This window comes from Onychostruthus taczanowskii, unplaced genomic scaffold (assembly GCF_017590055.1).
Source record: "Onychostruthus taczanowskii isolate IOZ18803 unplaced genomic scaffold, ASM1759005v1 scaffold86, whole genome shotgun sequence".
In the NCBI taxonomy this organism is placed as follows: domain Eukaryota; kingdom Metazoa; phylum Chordata; class Aves; order Passeriformes; family Passeridae; genus Onychostruthus; species Onychostruthus taczanowskii.
The window spans coordinates 739,490-759,461 of NW_024506552.1; the positions used below are offsets into that span (position 1 = coordinate 739,490).

At 50.4% G+C, this 19,972-nt stretch overlaps 1 protein-coding gene across 3 annotated transcripts in view; it reads left to right on the forward strand.

Annotated features, from left to right (window-relative positions):
• Positions 1-19,972, forward strand: part of LOC121346893 (S-adenosyl-L-methionine-dependent tRNA 4-demethylwyosine synthase TYW1-like) — a 93,486-nt gene that overhangs the window by 9,775 nt on the left and 63,739 nt on the right. For all 3 annotated transcript variants that reach the window (XM_041425050.1, XM_041425049.1, XM_041425048.1), the window contains one exon: positions 8,523-8,610. In XM_041425050.1, coding sequence (XP_041280984.1) covers positions 8,523-8,610 — 88 coding nt within the window. The remainder of the gene's footprint in view (positions 1-8,522; positions 8,611-19,972) is intronic.

A 19,972-nucleotide genomic window follows, 5' to 3' on the forward strand; every position in this document is an offset into this window, starting at 1 on the left:
GAGAAGAGATGCATTTTTGAAGAGCTGCTGAGTGTGAAGTTTCACAGTTCACGGTGATGGTGCCTTCTGCACATTGAGTCTGAGCCCAAACTGACGCAGGGTTGGGTAGATATTTGTAATATGTTAACTGGTAGCTGATCCAACAGCAAATTCCACATGAGTTTACCAAATCTCATAATATGTGCTTTAATACATTAAGAACGAGGTGGACTTTGGAGTTTTGCAGTTGTGGCACACTTTGCCTTTCTTCCAGCTTTCCTCCCCTGATGTGGATTTGTCAGGGAAAGTGAATTCTGATGATGTTTATGGCCTGCAAGGTGCCATTAATCACAGAGACACCAGTTCTTAGTGTGGATTATCTCCCCCAGCTGGGAGATCAGCTGAAAGGACAGATCCATCTACACTCATTCCTCGGGAATGGAATGACTTTATTAGCCTTCACATTTCTGAACTTCAGGCATGAGTAATAGCAATAATAATGTCCTGATTCCTTGTTTGATGGGTTTGGAAGCAATCAAATGAGCATGTTTGTTGATGCAATTTTGAGATGAATGCTCATGTTTTCTACAACAAACAGTGTAATGATGCTGACAGGCTATTTGCAATGTAAAGAGAGAGAGGGGTGATAGGAACACATTGAGAGTTTACAGGAACCAAAGCCTGTCCCAGAGTGTTTGGTTTGTGTCCCTCTGTGGCCCTGGGCCCCTTTGGCGCTGGTCCCTGAAAAGTCACCCTGGGTTAGCCACTGTAAATCCTACCCTTCCAGCCTTTCCTGGTAGCCTTTGGAGGCTGGGGCTGCTGTGGAAGCCCTAACCTTGTAGGCCCTGGGTGAAGGAACTCTTAAGGAAGCTGGGTTTGGTTGGAGTGGGGCAGTAGGCAATGAGGTATTTAAGGCCTAAGGTTTACATACAAGGGTCATGTGCAACTTTGTGCTACAGCTAAGAACTTTTTAAAGGAGGAAGGAATAATCATTGATATGTTAACCAAATGGAAAAAAAATTGAATATGTGACTTTCAGTTCAAACTGATGTGAACAGCTCCAAAAAAAAAGCTTCAGCTTTTAAAGGGTGAGGGATTCCTTTATGAAAAATGTGCTCTTATCTGCAGCAGCTGCTCTGGGCCAGATTCTGACCTGTGCTACTCTGTCTCAGAATTCAGTGTGAGTCTACACTTTAAAATGAGCTTTAAGAAATTAAATTTAACTTCTTGGGGACTACGTCTGTCATTAATGGTAGGATTTGCCATAGGGACACTTCAGCCTTCTCCTTTCCTGGGTTCAAATCTTTTTTTCTCTAAACCCTGGCTAATGGAAAGGATTACAATTGCTAAACAAATTACAAGAGATCTTGAGGCATTTTCTGAGTAAGGCTTTTGAGTGATAAAAGGGTACCCCCCACAAATAACTTATATGTAACCTGTGTCTGGATGTGCAGTCTGCAGTCGTGGTGTGGCAGTGACTTCCTTGGTAAAGGCATTTGAGAGCTCTGAGTATTTATTTGCAGCCTTTTCCTGACCACATCCTTTGGTGGAGATGGTCAGGACTGACCCTGCAGCAGCCCAGCCCTCCTGTTCACCATTTCTCACCAACTTTGTGCTCCATTTCTCAGGTGGTTTTCTTTTTGCTGTGCATTTTTAAAGTTTCCTGCTTGTCTAATGACAGATTTGAGCAGATAACTCCAAATTCTACAAATCAAAGCAGCAGAGCCTCTCTGCGCTGGAGCCAGGTTGTGAGAGCTGGGAGTGCTCACCTGGAGAGCTCAGAGCTCCTTCCAGAGCCTAAAGAGGCTCCAGGAGAGCTGGAGAGAGACTGGGGACAAGGCATGGAGGGACAGGACACAGGGAATGGCTCCCCCTGCCAGAGGGCAGGGATGGATGGGATAGTGGGAAGGAATTGTTCCCTGGGAGGGGGGGCAGGCCCTGGCACAGGGTGCCCAGAGCAGCTGTGGCTGCCCCTGGATCCCTGGCAGTGCCCAAGGCCAGGCTGGACACTGGGGCTGGGAGCAGCCTGGGACAGTGGAAGGTGTCCCTGCCATGGCAGGGGTGGCACTGGATGAGCTTTTAAGATCCCTTCCAACCCAAACTATTCCAGGATTTTGTGGTTTTTTGACCAGTTGAAAAATTGCTGTTGCAATTAAATGTTCTTTTAGTCCTGAACTCATGGAAAAGAAATAATTTGAATGGAGAAGTCTTTACAGAGCCATTTAAAAAAGAATCTGCAGAAGATGGCAACAGTGTGGAAGGATGTGTGCTGCCTGCTCTATGTGAGAGAGCAGAAGATACTGAATGGAAAATCTTACTGGTTTGAATTTGGGCGTTTGGGACACTTGTTAAACTGTGTTAACTGGGCTTCAGTTGGGATTTTTGTAGCACAGAAGAAAGAAATAAAATGTGAAAATATGGCTCAGTTTTCAAGTATAAGCAGTCCCTTTTGGGTAGACACAGACACATTGTTAGTTTTGACTCCTTTGGTGCCTTTGAAAATCAATCTTCTTCCTGGCTTGTCCAAGGAAGTCTCCCAAATCAAACAAACTCTGGCACAGTCCCTCAGCAGTGTGTGAGTTGGAGCTGTGCTTCAGCAGGGCCTTGTAAAAACTGTCCTACAGCAGAGCAGTGCTGCTGGAGCTCAGTGCAGCACTCTAAACACACCCTGCAGCCCTGCAGATACATTGGAAAGTTGTGACCTGGGAGGTTTCTTGTCCTTGAGGACTCGGGCTGATGTTGAATCTACAAGAAAATTACTTTGGTGTCATCATTTTTGCCTCTGCATTTCATGGAAGATGCTCAGTGCCCTTTCAGGCTGATGCACTTGGATGGCAGCATAAGCTCCTGTCACTGCTTGTCTGCAGGAGTTTGGGATTTAAATGCTGTAAGTGTCCAGAAATCTCAGCACTGACTTTTCAGACAAAGGGAAATGGAAAATTCCCTCCTCCCCCGTGAGGATGGAGCTGCAGGTCTGTTTTCCTTTGTTTAGGTGGGAGGTGGGAGCTGCTGCCTCAGGGTAACACCAGAGACCTTCTATATCCTACAGCATAGGGAGGGAGATGAGGATTCCACCACCTTATTTAAAATTCACAGGGGTTTCTACTTCAGGAGAGAAAAGTCTTGTTTTTGAATTTGGGGTTGTGTTTTTGTTTTTTTGGTTTTTTGGTATCAGTCAGAACTTCTCAGGGACTTTCCCCTTTTTGAAGGGAATCTACAAGGAGGATGGAGTGCCAGGACACAGGGAATGGCTTCCCAGTGCCAGAGGGCAGGGAGAGATGGGATATTGGGAAGGAATTGTCCCTGGGAGGGTCGGCAGGCCCTGGCACAGGGTGCCCAGAGCAGCTGTGGCTGCCCCTGCATCCCTGGCAGTGCCCAAGGTCGGGCTGGATGGGGCTTGGAGCAGCCTGGGACAGTGGGAGGTGTCCCTGTCATGGCAGGGGTGGAACAGGGTGAGCTTTAGGGTCTCTCCCAATCCATTCCATGATTCTGTGACTTTAGGGCCACTTTTTGAGAGCACCTGCCCCAATTTTCCCTTCTGGCCCAGGCAGCTGATGTTTCAGGCATGGCCAGGAGCTGCATTGCCCCGTTCCCCTCTTACTCCTTGTGCTGCTCTCAGCTCTTTGTGCTTCACTGGGCAGTGCTGAGGTGGGTGTGCAGCCTGTGATTATGTAGACTCTGGCAGCTGTTTTTAATAAGATTTTCTGTCTTTTGGGCCGTTTGCTGGTTCACAGCTCACTCACTCTGAGTTCTCAGGTCTCCTCTCTGCTGCAGGAGCTCCAGGCTGTCTCTGCTGGTGACTGACAGCAGCGAGGGCCGGGGTGCTGTGGGATTGACAGGGTGCTCATCCCTGGGCTCAGCAAATTGCAGCTCTGTCTCTGCCTGTCGCAGCTGAATTGTGACAGCCACAGCTGTGTGCTTGCAGGAGGACAGTCCCCAGAGTGCACCCTCTGCTCCTGTGCTTGTGTTCAGGAGTGCCTCTAGAGTGGGCTCCCTATCCCCATTTCCCCATGTGTTTCAGCCTTCCAGGAAGGTTGTTCTGTCAGGAAAGGAACGGCATTCCTGTGGGCAGCCTGGTGTCCCACCAGCTCCCCAGATGCCCCGTGGTTTCTGGCAGTGGTGCCCCTGCCAGAGGTGGCTGAGCAAGGGGAGGAGCTGCCAGCATTGCTGCCTGTCCTGCTGCCCCTGGGGCATTGCTTCCAGAGCTCTGCTCCGTGAACTTCAACTGTCATTCATGTAATTCATGAACTTCAACAGTTCATTCCCCAGCTCCTGGGGAAGTGTTACTAATCCTTCTTGCTGCCAGGCAGCTTTTTCTGACAGTCTGGCCAGCGTTCTCTCAGCGCTGTTCTGTTAGTGCTGGCTCCAGCCCTGTATGTTCCTGTTTGCTTAATGCTTGTGCTTTTCTTTTGGGAAAAGATCCTGGAGCTTGTAAATGGATGAGGCTGTAAATCATGCCAAGGCCAGGGGTTCCCTTTGTCTGACCACTGGGAGGTTAAGCGGGAAAGAAGTTGAGTCATAATTGGGTGTAAATTTTTTTCTGAAAGTAAAAGCTTTTGGGGGAGCTTTTTTTGACCTGCCATGGCACATCAGTAGATAGAGCCATGAGGCTAAAATTGCTAAATTCAGTTAATTTAGAGAATCATAGAACAGTTTGAGTTTGAAGGGACCTTAAGCCCATCTTGTTCCGTGGTCTGGGGACACCTTCCACTATCCCAGACTGCTCCAGCCTGACCTTGGACACTGCCAGGGATCCAGGGGCAGCCACAGCTGCTCTGGGCACCCTGTGCCACGGCCTGCCCACCCTCACAGGAAAGAATTTCTCCATAATATCAAACCCTAATTTCCCCTCTGTTAGATTGAACCTGTTGTTCCTTGTCCTGTCTCTCCAGTTCCTGATGCAGGGTCCCTCTCTGGGTTCCCTGTGTCCCCTCCAGACCCTGGCAGGTGCTGTGAGGTCTTCACACAACCCCCTCTTCCCAAGTCTGAGCAGCCCCAGCTCTCTCAGCCTCTGTGTGGAGTTTCAGTGTCTTTTTTATTTTTCTACCCCCTGCACAATCAGTTTGAAGAGTGTTTGATGGATAAAGTGGGAAACGCAGGGAGGTGTTGGGCACCTGGGCATCCTGGAGAATCACAGAATTCACAGTATCACCAGGTTGGAAGAGACCTTCAAGATCATCAAGTCCAACCCCTGTCCTAAACACCTTAAACAAATCATGGCACCAAACGTATCCAGTCTTTTTTTGAACACATCCAAGGATGGTGATTCCATCACCTTCCCAGGCATTCCAGAACTTTATCACTCTTTCTGTGGCAAACTTCTTCCTAATATCCAACCTGTATTTCCCTTGGGGTAGCTGGATGCTGTGTGCTCTGGTTCTGTCAGTGCTGCCTGGAGAAAGAGCCCAGCCCCAGCTGAGCACAGCCACCTTTCAGGAGCTGTGGAGAGTGTAAGGTCACCCCTGAGTCTCCTTTTCTCCAGGTGAGCACCCCCAGCTCCCTCAGTGGTTCCTCACAGGGTTTGTGTTCCCAGCCCCTCTCCAGCCTCATTGCCTCCTCTGGACATGCTCAAGTGTCCCAAGGTCCTTCCCAAAGTGGGGCCAGAACTGGAGAGGGCACTTCAGAGAGGAGGACAAGTGGCAGTAGCACATCCTGGTGGTCACCTTTGGGGGTGGCTGGGGCTGAGTTTGGAAGGCAAATTTGGAGGAAGCCCTTTGAAACACTGGCACTGGGATTTGTCCTGGGGCAGGGAATGCTGAGGCCCTCGTGTTTGTCAGGGACTCTTGGTCCGTGGAAGTAGTGTTTTCCTTGCCTTGGGAATATGCTGGCTCTGCCTGTTGTGCTGCCTGTGTGAGAGGGAGAGGGAAGGGATTCCTTTCCCCTTCAGCTGCAGAGCAGCTGAGGTTCAGCTGCCTTCATTCACAACCAAACCCCTCCAGCCTGCACCGGAGCTCTGCGGAGCCTTCCAAGGAATCGGGGTGTATCCAGAGGTTTTCCTCATCTCTGGCCCTCTTCTTTGTGAGCTGCACCTCCAGTTTTTGGCAGTGAAGTATTTCAAGGGCCTGAAAAGCTGGCTCTTGTCACTGCTTGCTTGATTTGTTATGGAAAGGCAGTGATTTGCCTTGGATTTACTGCAGGGCTTTCTACTAAATCACCACAACTGGAGAAGTTTCCTCTGTGCAAAGTTAACTTTTTTTTCCCTCCTCTCCAACCCTCAATAATAGATCTGAAAGGTTTATTAAGCAAATAAGTGAAAATCCCTGTGCAGCGAATTCCATTTCCCACCAGGAGTACGTGCAACCAATCCCCTGCCAAAGTGAACAGGTCAGGTATTGCAGGGCAGGGAAAAACAAAGCATGGTTTTGTTTACAGGCTCTCACATCAGGGTGTGGGCAGGGAGAATTATGATCCCCTCTGTGAGGGGAAAATGATAATTGAAATGTATTTCTGCCTTGCCAGGAAGGAATTGAATGTTGCTCTGTTGAGGTGCTTTTCTCAAGTGCTGCAGTGACAGGGAGGTAGAAATGCAAATGTTTTCCTTGCAGAAGGACTTTGTGTTTGGAGGCTTTCTTGGATGGGGTCTCTCATTTGTAATTAATTCAATGGCTGCATTTTTAATATTAGGATGTGCTCCATAGAGGAGATTTAGTTCTTCTGGGAGGACTGACCCGGCCTGAGATGGTAAAGCACAGGCCAGGAGGTGTCCATGTTTAAATCCTGCTCAGGACTTTGAGGGGCTCCCAAATCACAGCATCAGGGAGTGATTGGGTGGAAAGGGTCTCTAAAGCTCCTCCAGTTCCACTCCTCTGCCATGGGCAGGGCTTCCTTCCTCTAGCCCAGGTCTCAGTCTGTGCTAAGGCAGGGCCTTGCCTGTGGCCTGTGTTAAGTGATGGCTTGTGGTAGGACAAGCTCGTTATTTAACACTTGGAAGATGAAGTTTTTTATCTATTATCTCCTTTCTTCCTTATGCATGAAGCTTTCCCAGCAATATTAATATTTTACTGTTGAAGAATCTTGCTGATAAATTAAGATCAAGGCTCCAGAAATGAGTTTTAAAACCCACTAAATGGCAATTAATTATTAGATGTAGGCTTCCAGGAGAGTTTTGATGTGTTACAGAAACCAATGAAGTCCTGCCTAAAGGCTCAGGAAGCTGAATGGAAGGAAGTAGAAGGTGGATGCAGCTTTCTCGTTCAGAAAGGACCATGTTGTGGTACTGGCTGTTGAAAAATACATTTCTGAACAACATCCCTGATGCTGTGGGTAGTTTTATTCAAAATGAGTAGGGAAGGTAATATTCTCTGTCTCTAAATGTTTTACTTTTCTATTTCCTTCTCAAGTGTTTATTAGGAGCTCTGTTTTGTCCTTGAACTTGTGTGTGTGGGTTTTAATATTCAAATGTATTTTTCTTTGGAGGCACCTTTTATTTTGTGAGCTCTCGCTCAGGTACAGAAGCAGTGTGTTCATGTGCAGGAGCAGGCAGACTCCTCTCCCTGTTTATGAGGAGCAGTTTGGCGAGTCAGGAGCACTGGTTTCCTTAGTGATGCTGACAGTTGGTGAGGAGACTCAAACTGAAAGCATTTCCATTAACTTTTCCATGGCTTTGGCACAAAAGAGGCTTGGATGTGAAATTGCCTCAGTGTTGTAAAGACAAAATGTCCTCTGCTGGTTTTTGTTGTTTATACATAACTCCTTCAATAAAAGCCATAAAGGACTGACAGATTACAAGTTGCATGAAATATCCAAGTAATTATTTCCACTTTGATGCTTCTTTGTGCAGACATGAAACAATAAATACCCATAAAGTCTCAGCAGTGACACTCACACAGCAGGGGAGTCACCACTTGTTACGTGCCAGGGTTTGCTTCTCCTGCCTATGACTTTATCCCAATATCTGGAGCTCCTGTCCAGGGCTTAGCTGTGTGTGGAAGCAGCTGGAAGCCAGACTTCCATGGGCTGCTGCTGGAGGGGCTGTGGCTAGGAGGAGCAGCCTTTTCCTGCAGGCCTTTGCAGTGGCTGAATTTTGGTGGATGCTCCAGGACTCCTCTGCTGTGTGAAGTGCTGAGGATGCTCCCTGAATTCTCCCAGGCAGTGGCACTCCAGGCACACAGTGGTTTGGTTATTGTGAAGTTGTTGTGCACTCATGAAACATTGGGGCTTAAAACCTGGAGTCACTCCTGGGTGAGATTTCACAGCCTGGTTGTTAAAATATCCTTGGGAATTTTATTGCTGTGTCAGTGGGACAAATCTGGTGTGCTGGGGGTGTTCCTTTTCCAGTTTACCATCTTGAGTTACTGCTGGGAAGAGGAATGAGATCCAGGATTAGGGGGAAGTAGGAATTGCTGTGTGGCACTTGGCTTGGTTTAGTCCAGCAGGTGTGTGGTTGTGCCCCAGTGTTTGAGGTGAAGCTGGCTCTAACTGGCTGTAATTCCCTGTAATTCTTCCAACAGAGACTTGGTTTAGTCCAGCAGGTGTGGTTGTGCCCCAGTGTTGAGGTGAAGCTGGCTCTAACTGGCTGTAATTCCCTGTAATTCTTCCAACAGAGAGAGCAGGAGCTGCAGGAAGGAGCTGCTGGAGCTGAGAGGAGAGAGATGATCACCCCGGCCCTGAGGGAGGCACTCACTAAACAAGGTGAGGCTCTGCCAGAGCAGCTGGGGCCCAGCTCAGAGCCTTGGAGCTGCCTTTGAGCAGAGCAGTGGGAGAGGGGCTCTGCGGGGTCAGGGGCTGCCCTGGGCCCTCGTGGCAGGCCTGACCCACGGACAGGACAGGACACACAGGACAGGAATGGCTGGGGCTGCAAGGGCCCCTGGAGATCACCCAGTCCAACAGCACCAAGGCAGGGTCCCCCAGAGCAGGTGGCACAGGAATGTATCCCAGGGGGTTTGGGCTGTGGCCATAGAGGGACACTCCAGGCCTGCCCTGGGCTCCAGAGCTCTGCCACTCTGTGGGAAGAGGTTCTTCCTCATGTGGAGATGGAATTGGTTGTGGTTTAGTTCATGGCCATTGTTCCTCATCCTGTCACTGGCACCACTGAACAGAGCCTGGCACAATCTTCTGATAGCCCTGGGAATATTTTATGGATTGATGGGATTCCTCTCAGCCTTCCCTTCTCCAGACTGACCAGGCCCAGCTCCCACAGTCTCTCCTGACCAGGAAGATGCTCCACACCCCAAATCGTTCCTGTGGCTTCCACTGGACCCTCTCCAGTAGCTCCTGGTCTTTCTTGAGCTGTGAAGCTCAGAACTGGGCACAGCACTGCAGAGGTGCCTCAACTCAGCTGAGCAGAGGGGCAGGATCACTCCCTGCCTTGCTGGGAATGCTCTTCCTGATGTCCCCAGGACACTGCTGGCTCCTGGGCAGCTCCTCATGCGGTGCCTGGAGCTCCCGGGGTTTGATGTACCTGCTGGGGCAGCTTGAGAGATGTGTCCATGGTCCCACACTCTGCAGCTCCCGCAGTGTAAGTTTGTCAGGGAGTGTTTAAAGATCAGCTTTGCATCTGTTTTGCAACTTAGTCCCTTGCTTTTATCTCAGTTTCAAACTCTGATTTGTTGCTGAAACACTGTTTCCAGAAAAGGAAGTAGTTCAAACTAATTTTAACCATCCACTAGATGTTCAGATCAGCAGCTCTCCAATGAGAGCAGTTGGAGTGGATTTCATGTCTTTTTTTAAAACAAAAGACCAGCATGAGGAGAGCCAGACTGAGCCCTGCAGTTCAGGAGCCTCAGCTGGGAGTGGCAGAGCGAGGAGGAGACTGATGGGAGCTTCCTTTTGCTGCTCACATGGAAGCTGAAGGGAGTTTAGTCCAGTTTCTTTTCTCTCTTGGGGTGGAGTGTGCTTGCCTTGGTGCTAAATCAGTGTTATAATGGCACTGTTAAGGTTGCAAAAGGTCTTTAAGATCATCAAGTTCAACCACCAACACCACATCACCACCATGTTCAGCACTAAGCCGTGACCTCAGGAGCCACATCCTCACATTTATTCAGCACTTGTAGGGATGGGGCTGGCCTGGGCTGCTCTCCTGAAGCTCCTGAGAATGCCCCAGTGTCACTGAGGGCTGAGCTCTGGGCTCTGCCGTGTCCTGGGCCAGTCCAGCTGTGCAGCCCAGCCCTGCTGCTCTCCGGCCTCAGCTGCTCTTTGGCCTGAGCTCTGCAGTGCCTGCAGTGTTCTGCCCGTGGCTGCCAGCTTTGGTCACTGGGTTGGCATCAGCCTTGGCACAGCTGGGAAGCAAAGAGCCATTCTTTTACTGTGTGGTGTGGGGAGTGACCCCAGGGCTCAGCAAGGAGTGGCAGAGACTTTGCCTTCTCCTCATGGCCCCAGGGAGCTGCTGCTGGCTGGGGCCACTACAGGCCTTGGACCAGTCCATCTTTTCAGCCTCACTCCTGAAGACTGTGGTGGCAGTTACTTTGGTTTTGTTTGTCATGTATTTGATTGCATTTTATTTATATTTTGCTTGGTTTTGTGTTTAAGGTGGCAGTCTTTTGTTTTTATTTATTCATTTATTCAGTTACTACTAAGGAGAGCAGGGGATGGGGGCAGTGCTCTGTGCTGGCCCTGTGCTCTGTGTGGTGGTTGGAGCATTTCCCCTTGGCTCAGTCTCACTCCTGCTCATTTGGGTTTGGGCGTGAATGGAACTGTGCTTTTGTATAAAGTGGACATTTGGAAAACAAAGCAGTGCTGGAGAGAAGGTCACCTTACTACCATAATTCTTTTGACCCAAAGAAGGCTCCCCAGAGAGCTCTGATTTCCTTGTGGCACTCCAGGGACAGGAATTCATTATCCAGACAAGTGGGTCCATATTTTCCCTTCTGCTGTGCTCATGGTAGTGCCAGTATTGGAGCCACTGGTAGGATCTGCTTACATAAATCTGCACTTTCAAAGACTCTGAACTGTTGTATCCTCACAGCCCAGCTGCTTCTCCCAGCTCTCCCTCCTCTGCTGCTCACCAAATTCTTCAGTGGTCACTCAGCTGTGAAAAAGAGAAGCTGCACTGGGTTTTTTTTTAAGTCATACAACATTTTTTCCTGTAAATAACACACCAGGAAGGCTTTTGTGGCTACAAAAATAAAATAATTCCCTTCTTCCCTCAGCATCATTCCCCCTAAAATAACAAGTGCAGTGTAGTCAAAAGATTATCTCATTTATTTTGCACCAACTGGTGTCTTTGGGTGTAGGCTCAGTGTCTTTTCAAGAGTATCCCTGAGGGCATAATTAGCCCAAGAGAAGCAAAATGAGTATTGGTGGTTCAGGGAGAGCTGTTCTTTGATACTGCAGTTGCATAACAGAGGTTTTCCTTGGAGCAGCATCTCCTCAGACCATGGTAGTGCTCACTGTGGATTCACCTTCAAAGCAATTTACCTTCCTCGAGGCAAAGGGAGCAGTGGTTAAGCAAAGGCTTTTATTTTAGCCTGGCGTTGAATATTGGCTAAATTTAGCCTCCCCATTGGGTTGCAGAGGTATGAGCCCTTGGAGCTGCCTACTTGTAGATACCTTGATACTCAGCAAGAGCTGCTTTTGAAAGTCCCAGCCAGAGGCAACACAGTTCCATTTTCATCAGTGCCCAGCTCCTCCTGAAACAGCAGCACAGCTCTGAGGGTTTGGTGGGTGCCAGTGCACTGAGGGAGAGGCTGGCAGTGGTTGTTTGTTGGGTTTGCAGTGCTCCTGGTAGTGTTTCAGCCATTCTGTGTGTCCAGGTAGCCAGAAAGAAATGAAATAAAATGGAAACAAGCTTTCCATGGTCACATTTCCTGTGGTGCTTGGTGAACGCAGCCCAGTCTCACATTTGCTTTTTGGGGTTGCTTGTAAATTTTTGACACAATCCCTTTTGGGCTGAAAGTTGCTTTTGCTTGGCCTGGGTGCCAGGAGGATTTGGTATGTTTGGTGAGCCTTTCCAGTGTTCCTGATTTCTCAGGAAGTACATTTAAATCCTTGGTGGGCTTTGGAGGAAGTCTCAAGCTGCTGTTTCAATAGGAAAGATGAAAGTAGAAAAACACAGTGGGGTTCTCTTTTTCTGTAAAACAAACAAAAAACCAAAACACCCTTCTGTGTGTCAGGGGAGGGTCAGCCTGGATCTCAGGGAAAGGTTCTTCCCCCAGAGGGTGCTGGGCACTGCCCAGGCTCCCCAGGGAATGGACACGGCCCCGAGGCTGCCAGAGCTCCACGAGCTCCAGGGATGGCCAGGCTGGGCTTGTTGGGGTGTCTGTGCTGGGCCAGGGCTGGACTGGATGATCCCTGTGGTCCCTTCCAGTCAGGCTCTTCATGACTCAGGGGCTGACCATGACTTTGTGCTCTGCTGGGGTTGGTGCCATCATTAGTCACAGCTGCTCCTGGATTTGCCAAATGTTTTATTGATGCTGATGGTCTGACTGAAGCCAGCCACGTCCTGCTGGATGCTGGCAGCTGGGAGAGGGATTGTTCACCGCCTGCCGGAGCTATTTGGAGCTCAGACATGATGTGTCTCAGTGCCAGCCACCTCCGTCAGCCCTGTCATGTCACAGGGGTTGTTCAGCAGCCCCAGGTCGGCTCTGACGCACTTCCCTTAGCGGGGCAGGAGTGGAATAGGAGCAGTGAGCCCAAAGCCCTGAGAGCTGAGTGTTTGCTGAGGGAGGCTCCAGAGGGGAATGGCTTCCTAGTGCCAGAGGGCAGGGTAGATGGGATATTGGGAATTAGGAATTGTTCCCTGGCAGGGTGGGCAGGCCCTGGCACAGGGTGCCCAGAGCAGCTGTGGCTGCCCCTGGATCCCTGGCAGTGCCCAAGGCCAGGGTGGATGGGGCTTGGGGCACCCTGGGACAGTGGAAGGTCTTGCCTGCCAGGACAGGGGTGGGACTGGATGGGATTTAGGTCCCTTCAGGTCAGACCATTCAATGATTCCAGGATTTCTGAAGCTGCTCACACTGTGTTTCTGCCATGCTCTTTGCTTTGCTCTCTCCTGCTGTAACAGGACCAAACAAATCCCTGCTCTCCCTGCCTGGCAGCACACTGGGAATGGGTTAATGATGCCAAAGGCTGACCCTGCTGACACTGGATGAATTATTCTGTCCCACAAGGACAGTTTTGCTACAGTCCAGTTGGTTCTGTCCTTACTGGTTAAGGAAGGCTACAATTTAGCCCCAGGGTGCCCAGGACACCTCTATTTTACTTGTCTCCAAAGACAAGTGGTGCATTAAGAGGCAGCTCTTATCTGAAATAGTCTGGGCTTCAGCAGCCACTTGAACTGTCGTGCTCTGACTTTGTGCTGCAGCTAAAGCTGTGCTTTGGCCTGTGGCTTTTAGTGGGGAAGGGCAGGCAAGAGGCTGACTTCAGAAAAATACTGAAGGCTGGGCTTGTCAAGTGCTCACCAACCTGGAGCTGAGGTTTTTAAAAGCTTTGGTGGCTTTTGCTGGCCCATCTTGGGCTGAGGTTCCCAGTTCCTGCAGCTCTTGTGCCCAGCTCAGCCTGGCTCTCTGTGCTGAGCCTTTGGAATGGTCAGTGTGTGGAAATGGGATCCCAAGCCATGGCACAGACCTGGTGCTGCTGGCTGGGTGCTTTGCAGGCTCTGTGCTCCAGAGTTTGGGAGCTGGCAGGCTTTGGGAGGAGCTGTTTAACTCCAGGTGGCACTAGCAGCCCACAGCTGGCTCCGGGATCGGTGGCACTGGTGCAGTCCCCAGAATGTGCCACAGAAATCAAATACTGGCTGTGGGCAGATTAAAAATTACTTTGCTAGCTAAGAAATTACTCGTGGTGAGCAGAATAAATACAGTGACCAAACTCAGGCACAGAGATCAATTCTTTAGGAAATGCCAGTAAATAAAGGGCAAACACACAGCTGAAAGGAAGGAGTCCAGGCAGCAGAAGATGCTTAAGCCCCACTGTGTGAGAGCTGCCAGGAGCTGGTGGAGAGCTGACTGCAATTCTGATGTGCTGGCACAGCTGTAGCACCTGAGGAGGAGCAGAGGAGATGGATAAATCACATTTAGGGGGCTGATTCCTCTCTCATGTGTTACCAGAGCTGGTAGAATAATCCCATGTATAACAAAGAGGAAAATAAAAATAAACGCGGTTTTTCAAGTGCATCCTTTTTTACGTTTGTTTTAGGTTTTGGCAGGGCTTTGGAGAGTACTGGGCTTTGAAATTAAGTCTAAGCTGGAACAAAGTACAGGATATGTTCAGGCAAGGATAAATTTTGCTGTCCTTTCTTTGTAACGTGACACTCGCCCCACACAAGGGGACTGTTCAGACAAATGGAAGTGTGGAGAAAGGAATGTGCCCTGAATGACTGAAAAGTGTCTCAGGAAAACAGAAAAGAGATACAGCTCATAGCAGTCAGAAGTTCTGTCTGTTACCTTCTGGGTGTGTGCTGGGTGCTTCAGGAGGAGACTTGTGCAGGTGGAACCCCCCATTCCAGACTTCAGCCAAAGCTGACTCTGAGGCACAGCTCTTAAAAATGCCAAGTGCTTACAGATTTCCTGTGTTTTTCTGTGAATAAAGAATTACAGAATCCCAGGCTGGTTTTGGTTGGAAAGGACCTTAAAGCTCATCTCACCCTGCCCCTGCCATGGCATGGACACCTTCCACTGTCGCAGGCTGCTCCAAGCCCCATCCAGCCTGGCCTTGGGCACTGCCAGGGATCCAGGGGCAGCCCCAGCTGCTCTGGGCACCCTGTGCCAGGGCCTGCCCACCCTTCTAGGGAACAATTCCTAATTCCCAATATCCCATCCAGCTCTGCCTCTGGCAGTGGGAGCCATTCCAGTGGGAATGGCTGAATGGCCAGTTGGATTGGTTGATCTTTGAGGTCCCTTTTTGGGATGCCTTGGTGGTGCTTTTGGACAAAGGGGCCAGATACAGAAGGCTGTGCTGCGTTTTCTCTGGTGTTGGTGCAGGTGGGGGTATCAGTGGCTGACACAGAAACCAAGGCTGTTTCTGGCAAAGGCATCGTTGGACAAGAAATGGTTCCTTTGGCCGTGGGAGGTTTTATATTCCTGTGCTTCAGAGGGAAAGGTGCTCTTGGATTAAAAGAGACATCTGAATTCAAAGGAAAACACCAGGTTTTGAGAATCCTGGAGGTCTCTTACGATCAGCTGTGGAGGTTGGAACTTGTGATAGCTCCTGGCATTCTCAGCCCTGAGTTTTGCCAGTCTGATTTCCCTGGCTCTAGGTTGGCTCTGGGTTGTCTGTGCAGCAGCTGAATCCCTTTCACTGCCTCCAGGAGGCTTTACTGTGTCTTAAAAGTGTTCAAGATGTTTATGTTGTGTACAGTGCCAGGGATCTGGGGCAGCTGGGAGACCAAACCTCCCATCCCTTTGGGAGGGACAGGGTTTGTGCTAACAAGGGACAGTCCTGCTGTCCCTGCTTCTGTCTCACTCCTGCTTTCAGCTCGTGGGGGCAATCCTTCCCAAATCACAACCCTTTTGTATTTTTAAGAGCCTTTTTTCAAAAAAAGAAACAATCTAAAATAGGTCTTGGTGGACCTGGTAAGAATTTCTTCAAGGTTGAGCAGTTCTAGGAATGAACCTGGAGGTGTCTCTTGTCATGCTTGGGCAATCTGAAAAATTCCACTTCCCAGCGTCCCCTTCTTCCTAGATTTGTATAAAATACTGATGTGATCTGAACAGGTGCCTCACCAGGGGCATTTCTTGTTGTTGTTGTTATTATTATTATTATTACTGTTATTGTTAATTGTCAAGTATTCTTTGTCTGGGTGGTGACTCAAGCACAGCGGTTGTGTTTCAGTGTGGAAAGTGGTCCTTACAGGTGGTGGGGATGGGTTCTGCTGTCACTGATTTTCACCTCTGGCGCTGTTAAACTGCAGTCCTTTAGAGCCGCAGGAAATTGGGAATTTCTTCCCTGTAAAACTTCTGCTAGTGAGAGACTGCCCTGAGCTGCAGCTCTAGCAGATAATCCCTGCCTCAAAGCAGTGGTTTTATTGCAGGAGAGTGCTGGCTAGCCCCACGCAGCGGTGGCAGCTGGACTTGGCTGCTCCAGGGCAGCCCTGTGACAACCAGCAGAGTTTGGGGGCACAGGGAGGCCTTGGACTGGCTTTCCCAGCTCCCAGAGCCTGCACTCCTGGAGAAGGATGGCTCAGTCTTTTCCTTGTGGTTTTTGGAGCTTTTGTAACCATGGATCTCCTTCTTTCTTTCAGTATTGAATCTTTTGCTTTGGGATTTTGGATCAAAGCAAACTTCTGGTGATGCAGAGATCTGAACTGGGAGGTGTCAAGCAGGCAGTGTCTGTTCCCTGTGCTGGCACTGCTGTGGCACCTCCAGTGCTTGGGGCAGCCCTGGGCCCCTCAGGACAATGCAGACCCTGAGGAGATGGCGCGTGTCCAGGGCAGGGAATGGAGCTGGGAAGGGTCTGGAGCCCCAGGAGCAGCTGAGGGAGCTGGGAAGGGGCTCAGCCTGGAGAAAAGGAGGCTCAGGGGGGCCCTTGTGGCTCTGCACAGCTCCTGACAGGAGGGGACACCCCGAGGGCACAGGGACAGGAGGAGAGGGAACAGCCTCAGGTTGGGCCAGGGGAGGCTCAGGATGGACATCAGGAGGAATTTCCCCATGGAAAGGGTGCTCAGGCACTGGAAAGGGCTGCCCAGGGAGGTTTGGAGTGCCCATCCCTGGAGGTGCCCAAGGAAGGCATGGCACTTAGCACTCTGGGCTGGGGACAAGGTGGGGATGGGACACAGCTTGGACTGGATGACCTTGGAGGTTTTTTCTAACCTCAGGGATTGAGTGTCTGTGGGTTTTTTTTTGACATTTTGCCACCTAGGGATGGTCTGCAGTCCGTGAAGGCCACTCAGCACAGCTCTTCAGAGAGTGCAGGGGGCGTGACACAGCTCCTGATAGCAACACTTGTGCTAGTAGAAATTCAGCTGACCTGCTCTGCTCTCAAAAATAACAGAATTGCTCAGTTAAAGACATAATCCATCCATGTCCATGGAGTTTGGAAAGACTGGATGTGTGTCTGCCACTGTAAACTGGCAACCACATCCAAAGCACCTGGATACTGGAATGTGCCCTAGGAATACAGGCAGCAGTGTCCTGGCTCAGTGCTGAGCGCTCAGCTGGCTTCCTCCATGAGTTCTTTTAGTTTCAGAGAAAGGACTTTTAAACTCTTATTTCCAGGATGGAGTGGAAATGCTGCAGTGTGGTTCCAAAGAGCTGAACACAGTCCAGCCCCAGCCTCTGGAGCAGTCAGGAGCTGTGACTTTGGCCATCTCTCCAGTTCCACATCCCTCTGTGCTCTATTAAACTCCAGTTGGCCTGTCAGGGTGAGCAATCACCACATGTTCCTCAGCCTGGTGTTACTGCCTGATAACGCTCATTTCACCCCAAAGGTTATTTAAAAGCTTAATTCACGTCTATAAAAGTGACACTTAATTTCAGTGAAGTTTGGCAAGCTTCTAGATCATCTAAAATTTATCATCTAGACCAGGATCAACTCATACCCAGCCTTCAGATGAGATGTTCTTGTCCTTTAGTTGGGGGCTGAGCTGATTACTGTGAGCCTGCTCATAATTGAAGGGATCCTTTGCATATTAGACTGTGGAAATAATAAATAGATTGGTTTGTTCAGCTGTAGTGTCTGAACGTACACAGGGGTGGGGAACAGCAGGTCCATCAAACACTGGATTGTTTGAAAGGTGTTGTATCCAAATATGCACTTAGAGTTATTGGTCACGAGTCACAGCCCTTCAGAGCAAGGGGGAAATGTGTTCACAGGGACTCCTGGCACCCACAGCTCCAGACTCAGGGCCATCAGGAGGATTGGATTCAACACCATTGGCCTTGGCAGAGCCACAGGGACGTTGTGGCAAAGCTGAGGGAAGAGTGGAGCTGGCCTGAGCTTCCAGAAGGCTCAGCAGGAGCTGCAGTGTGGGAACAGGGCTGGATACCCTCAGGCTGGCTTTGATCACTATTTTTCACATGTTTAATTTGAAGCTTTGCAGTAAGGATGTCGTGTCCCCATGTGCTGGCACTGCTCAGGTCACACCCCAATCCTGGGGTCAGATTTGGGCCCTCACTGCAGAGAGGACATTGAGGGGCTGGAGTGTGTCCAGGGAAGGGATCAGAGCAGGGAAGGGGCTGGAGCCCCAGGAGAGGCTGAGGGAGCTGGGAAGGGGCTCAGCCTGGAGAAAAGGAGGCTCAGGGGGCCCTTGGGGCTCTGCACAACTCCTGACAGGAGGGGACAGCCGGGGGGTCGGGCTGTGCTCCCAGGGAACAGGGACAGGAGGAGAGGGAACGGCCTCAGGCTGGGCCAGGGGAGGATCAGGGTGGATTTTGGGGAAATTCCTTCCAGGAATTTGTTGTCCAGCCCTGGCACAGCTGCCCAGGGCAAGGATGGAGTCCCCACCCCTGGGGGGGTTTAACAGCCCTGTGCATGAGGCACTTGGGGACATAGGGCAGTTCTGGGGAATGGTTTGGCTCAATGATCTCAGGGGGGTTTCCCAGCCAGAACAGTTCTGTGATTCTGAGAAACTCCCAGTTTCTTGCTTAGCCTTTTGTCCTTTCTTTTGGCCCACACTGCTCTGCTGCCTCCTTCCCAGCAGTGCAGCCAGTGCTGAAAAAAGGCTTTGCAGTCTTGTAGAGTCTCTGCTCCCTGGCAGCAGGGGGGGAGCAAGTGTCCAGCCTTGGTGTCTGGTATTTTCTCTCATGCCCAAGTGTCAGAAGCTTGGCATGGCTAGCACCTAGTGCTGGATGACCACACCTTCTTCCAGTTCCCCACAGGGTGCAGGACCCAGTTCTGTGGCTTTAGGGTTCTGCACATCTCTGCTGCTCCCTCCTGTCACCACAGCGGGGACTTCTGGCAGTGACAGAGATGAGTAACCCCTCTCTCATCCCCAAAGCTGGCTGGCGTTTGTAAGACTGTTTTGATGTTGAACATGTTCAATTTTCTTGGCCTTTAAAGGAAGCTGTGGGTACTCCACGTGGTGGAAGTTGATTTAAGGAACCTAAGAGAAAGTGCTGGAGCTCTGGAGCTTGGCACCTTGCTCAGTTCAGCTGCTTCCTCTCTTCCCTCAAACAGCTCAGTAGCAGATCTGGGTGGGCATGTCCTATTTCCAATGTAATTTTTCTGCAAAACCCATTTGAAAGCAGCCATGTTGCTGTTACTGACAAGTGATCTGTGAGAGAATAATCTTATATGACTGGTGGTGCTGGATTTGGAGAAATGGGAAAAATAAGGCTTGGACTGTGCTGGGTGACAGCAGCAGAGTGTGTCTTGGACAGCTGTGTTTGAAAGGGGAGGAATGCAGCACCTTTTCAGCTCTCATCCACAAATCCTGTAAGGACACACATTTTAGCAGGGAGGTCTCAGCTGAGATTAGACCTTGCTGGACAAGCTGTTTGCAGGGAAAAGCTACAGAAAGAGGCAGGACAGAGCCAGGGCAGGGAGGTGTTGGGTTCCAGCCACATGCAGCTGTGTGTGTGTGTGGCTGTGCCTCTGGAACCTGCACCAGCATCATCTGAGTGTGAGCCAGTCTGAGGTAAAGGTGTCCCAGGACTGCACATGGCTTCGTGGACTGGCTTAGAAGGGCTGTCACAGAGTCCCAGAATGGTTTGGGCTGGAAGGGACCTTAAGGGGACAGGGCAGGGACATCTTCCACTGTCCCAGGGTGTTCCAATCCCCAGTGTCCAACCTGGTCTTGCACACTGCCAGGGATCCAGGGGCAGCCCCAGCTGCTCTGGGCACCCTGTGCCAGGGCCTGCCCACCCTGCCAGGGAACAATTCCTTCCCAGTATCCCATCCAGCCCTGCCCTCTGGCAGTGGCAGCCATTCCCTGTGTCCTGTCCCTCCATCTCTGGTCCCCAGTCCCTCTCCAGCCTTCTGCAGCAGAGTTCACTCTGCCTGTATGTTCCAGTGTGAGGAGATGGATCAAGCACCACCAGGTGAAGTGGGCAGAGGAGCCTGGGCAGGTCCCTGCTGGGTTTGAGTGGCAGGAGCAGAGCATGGTTTGGTTCCCTGTTAGCCCTGTCTGTGTGCACAGTTTGATTTCTGCCTGCTGCAGCTGGTGTGGCATCTGCTGCTCCTG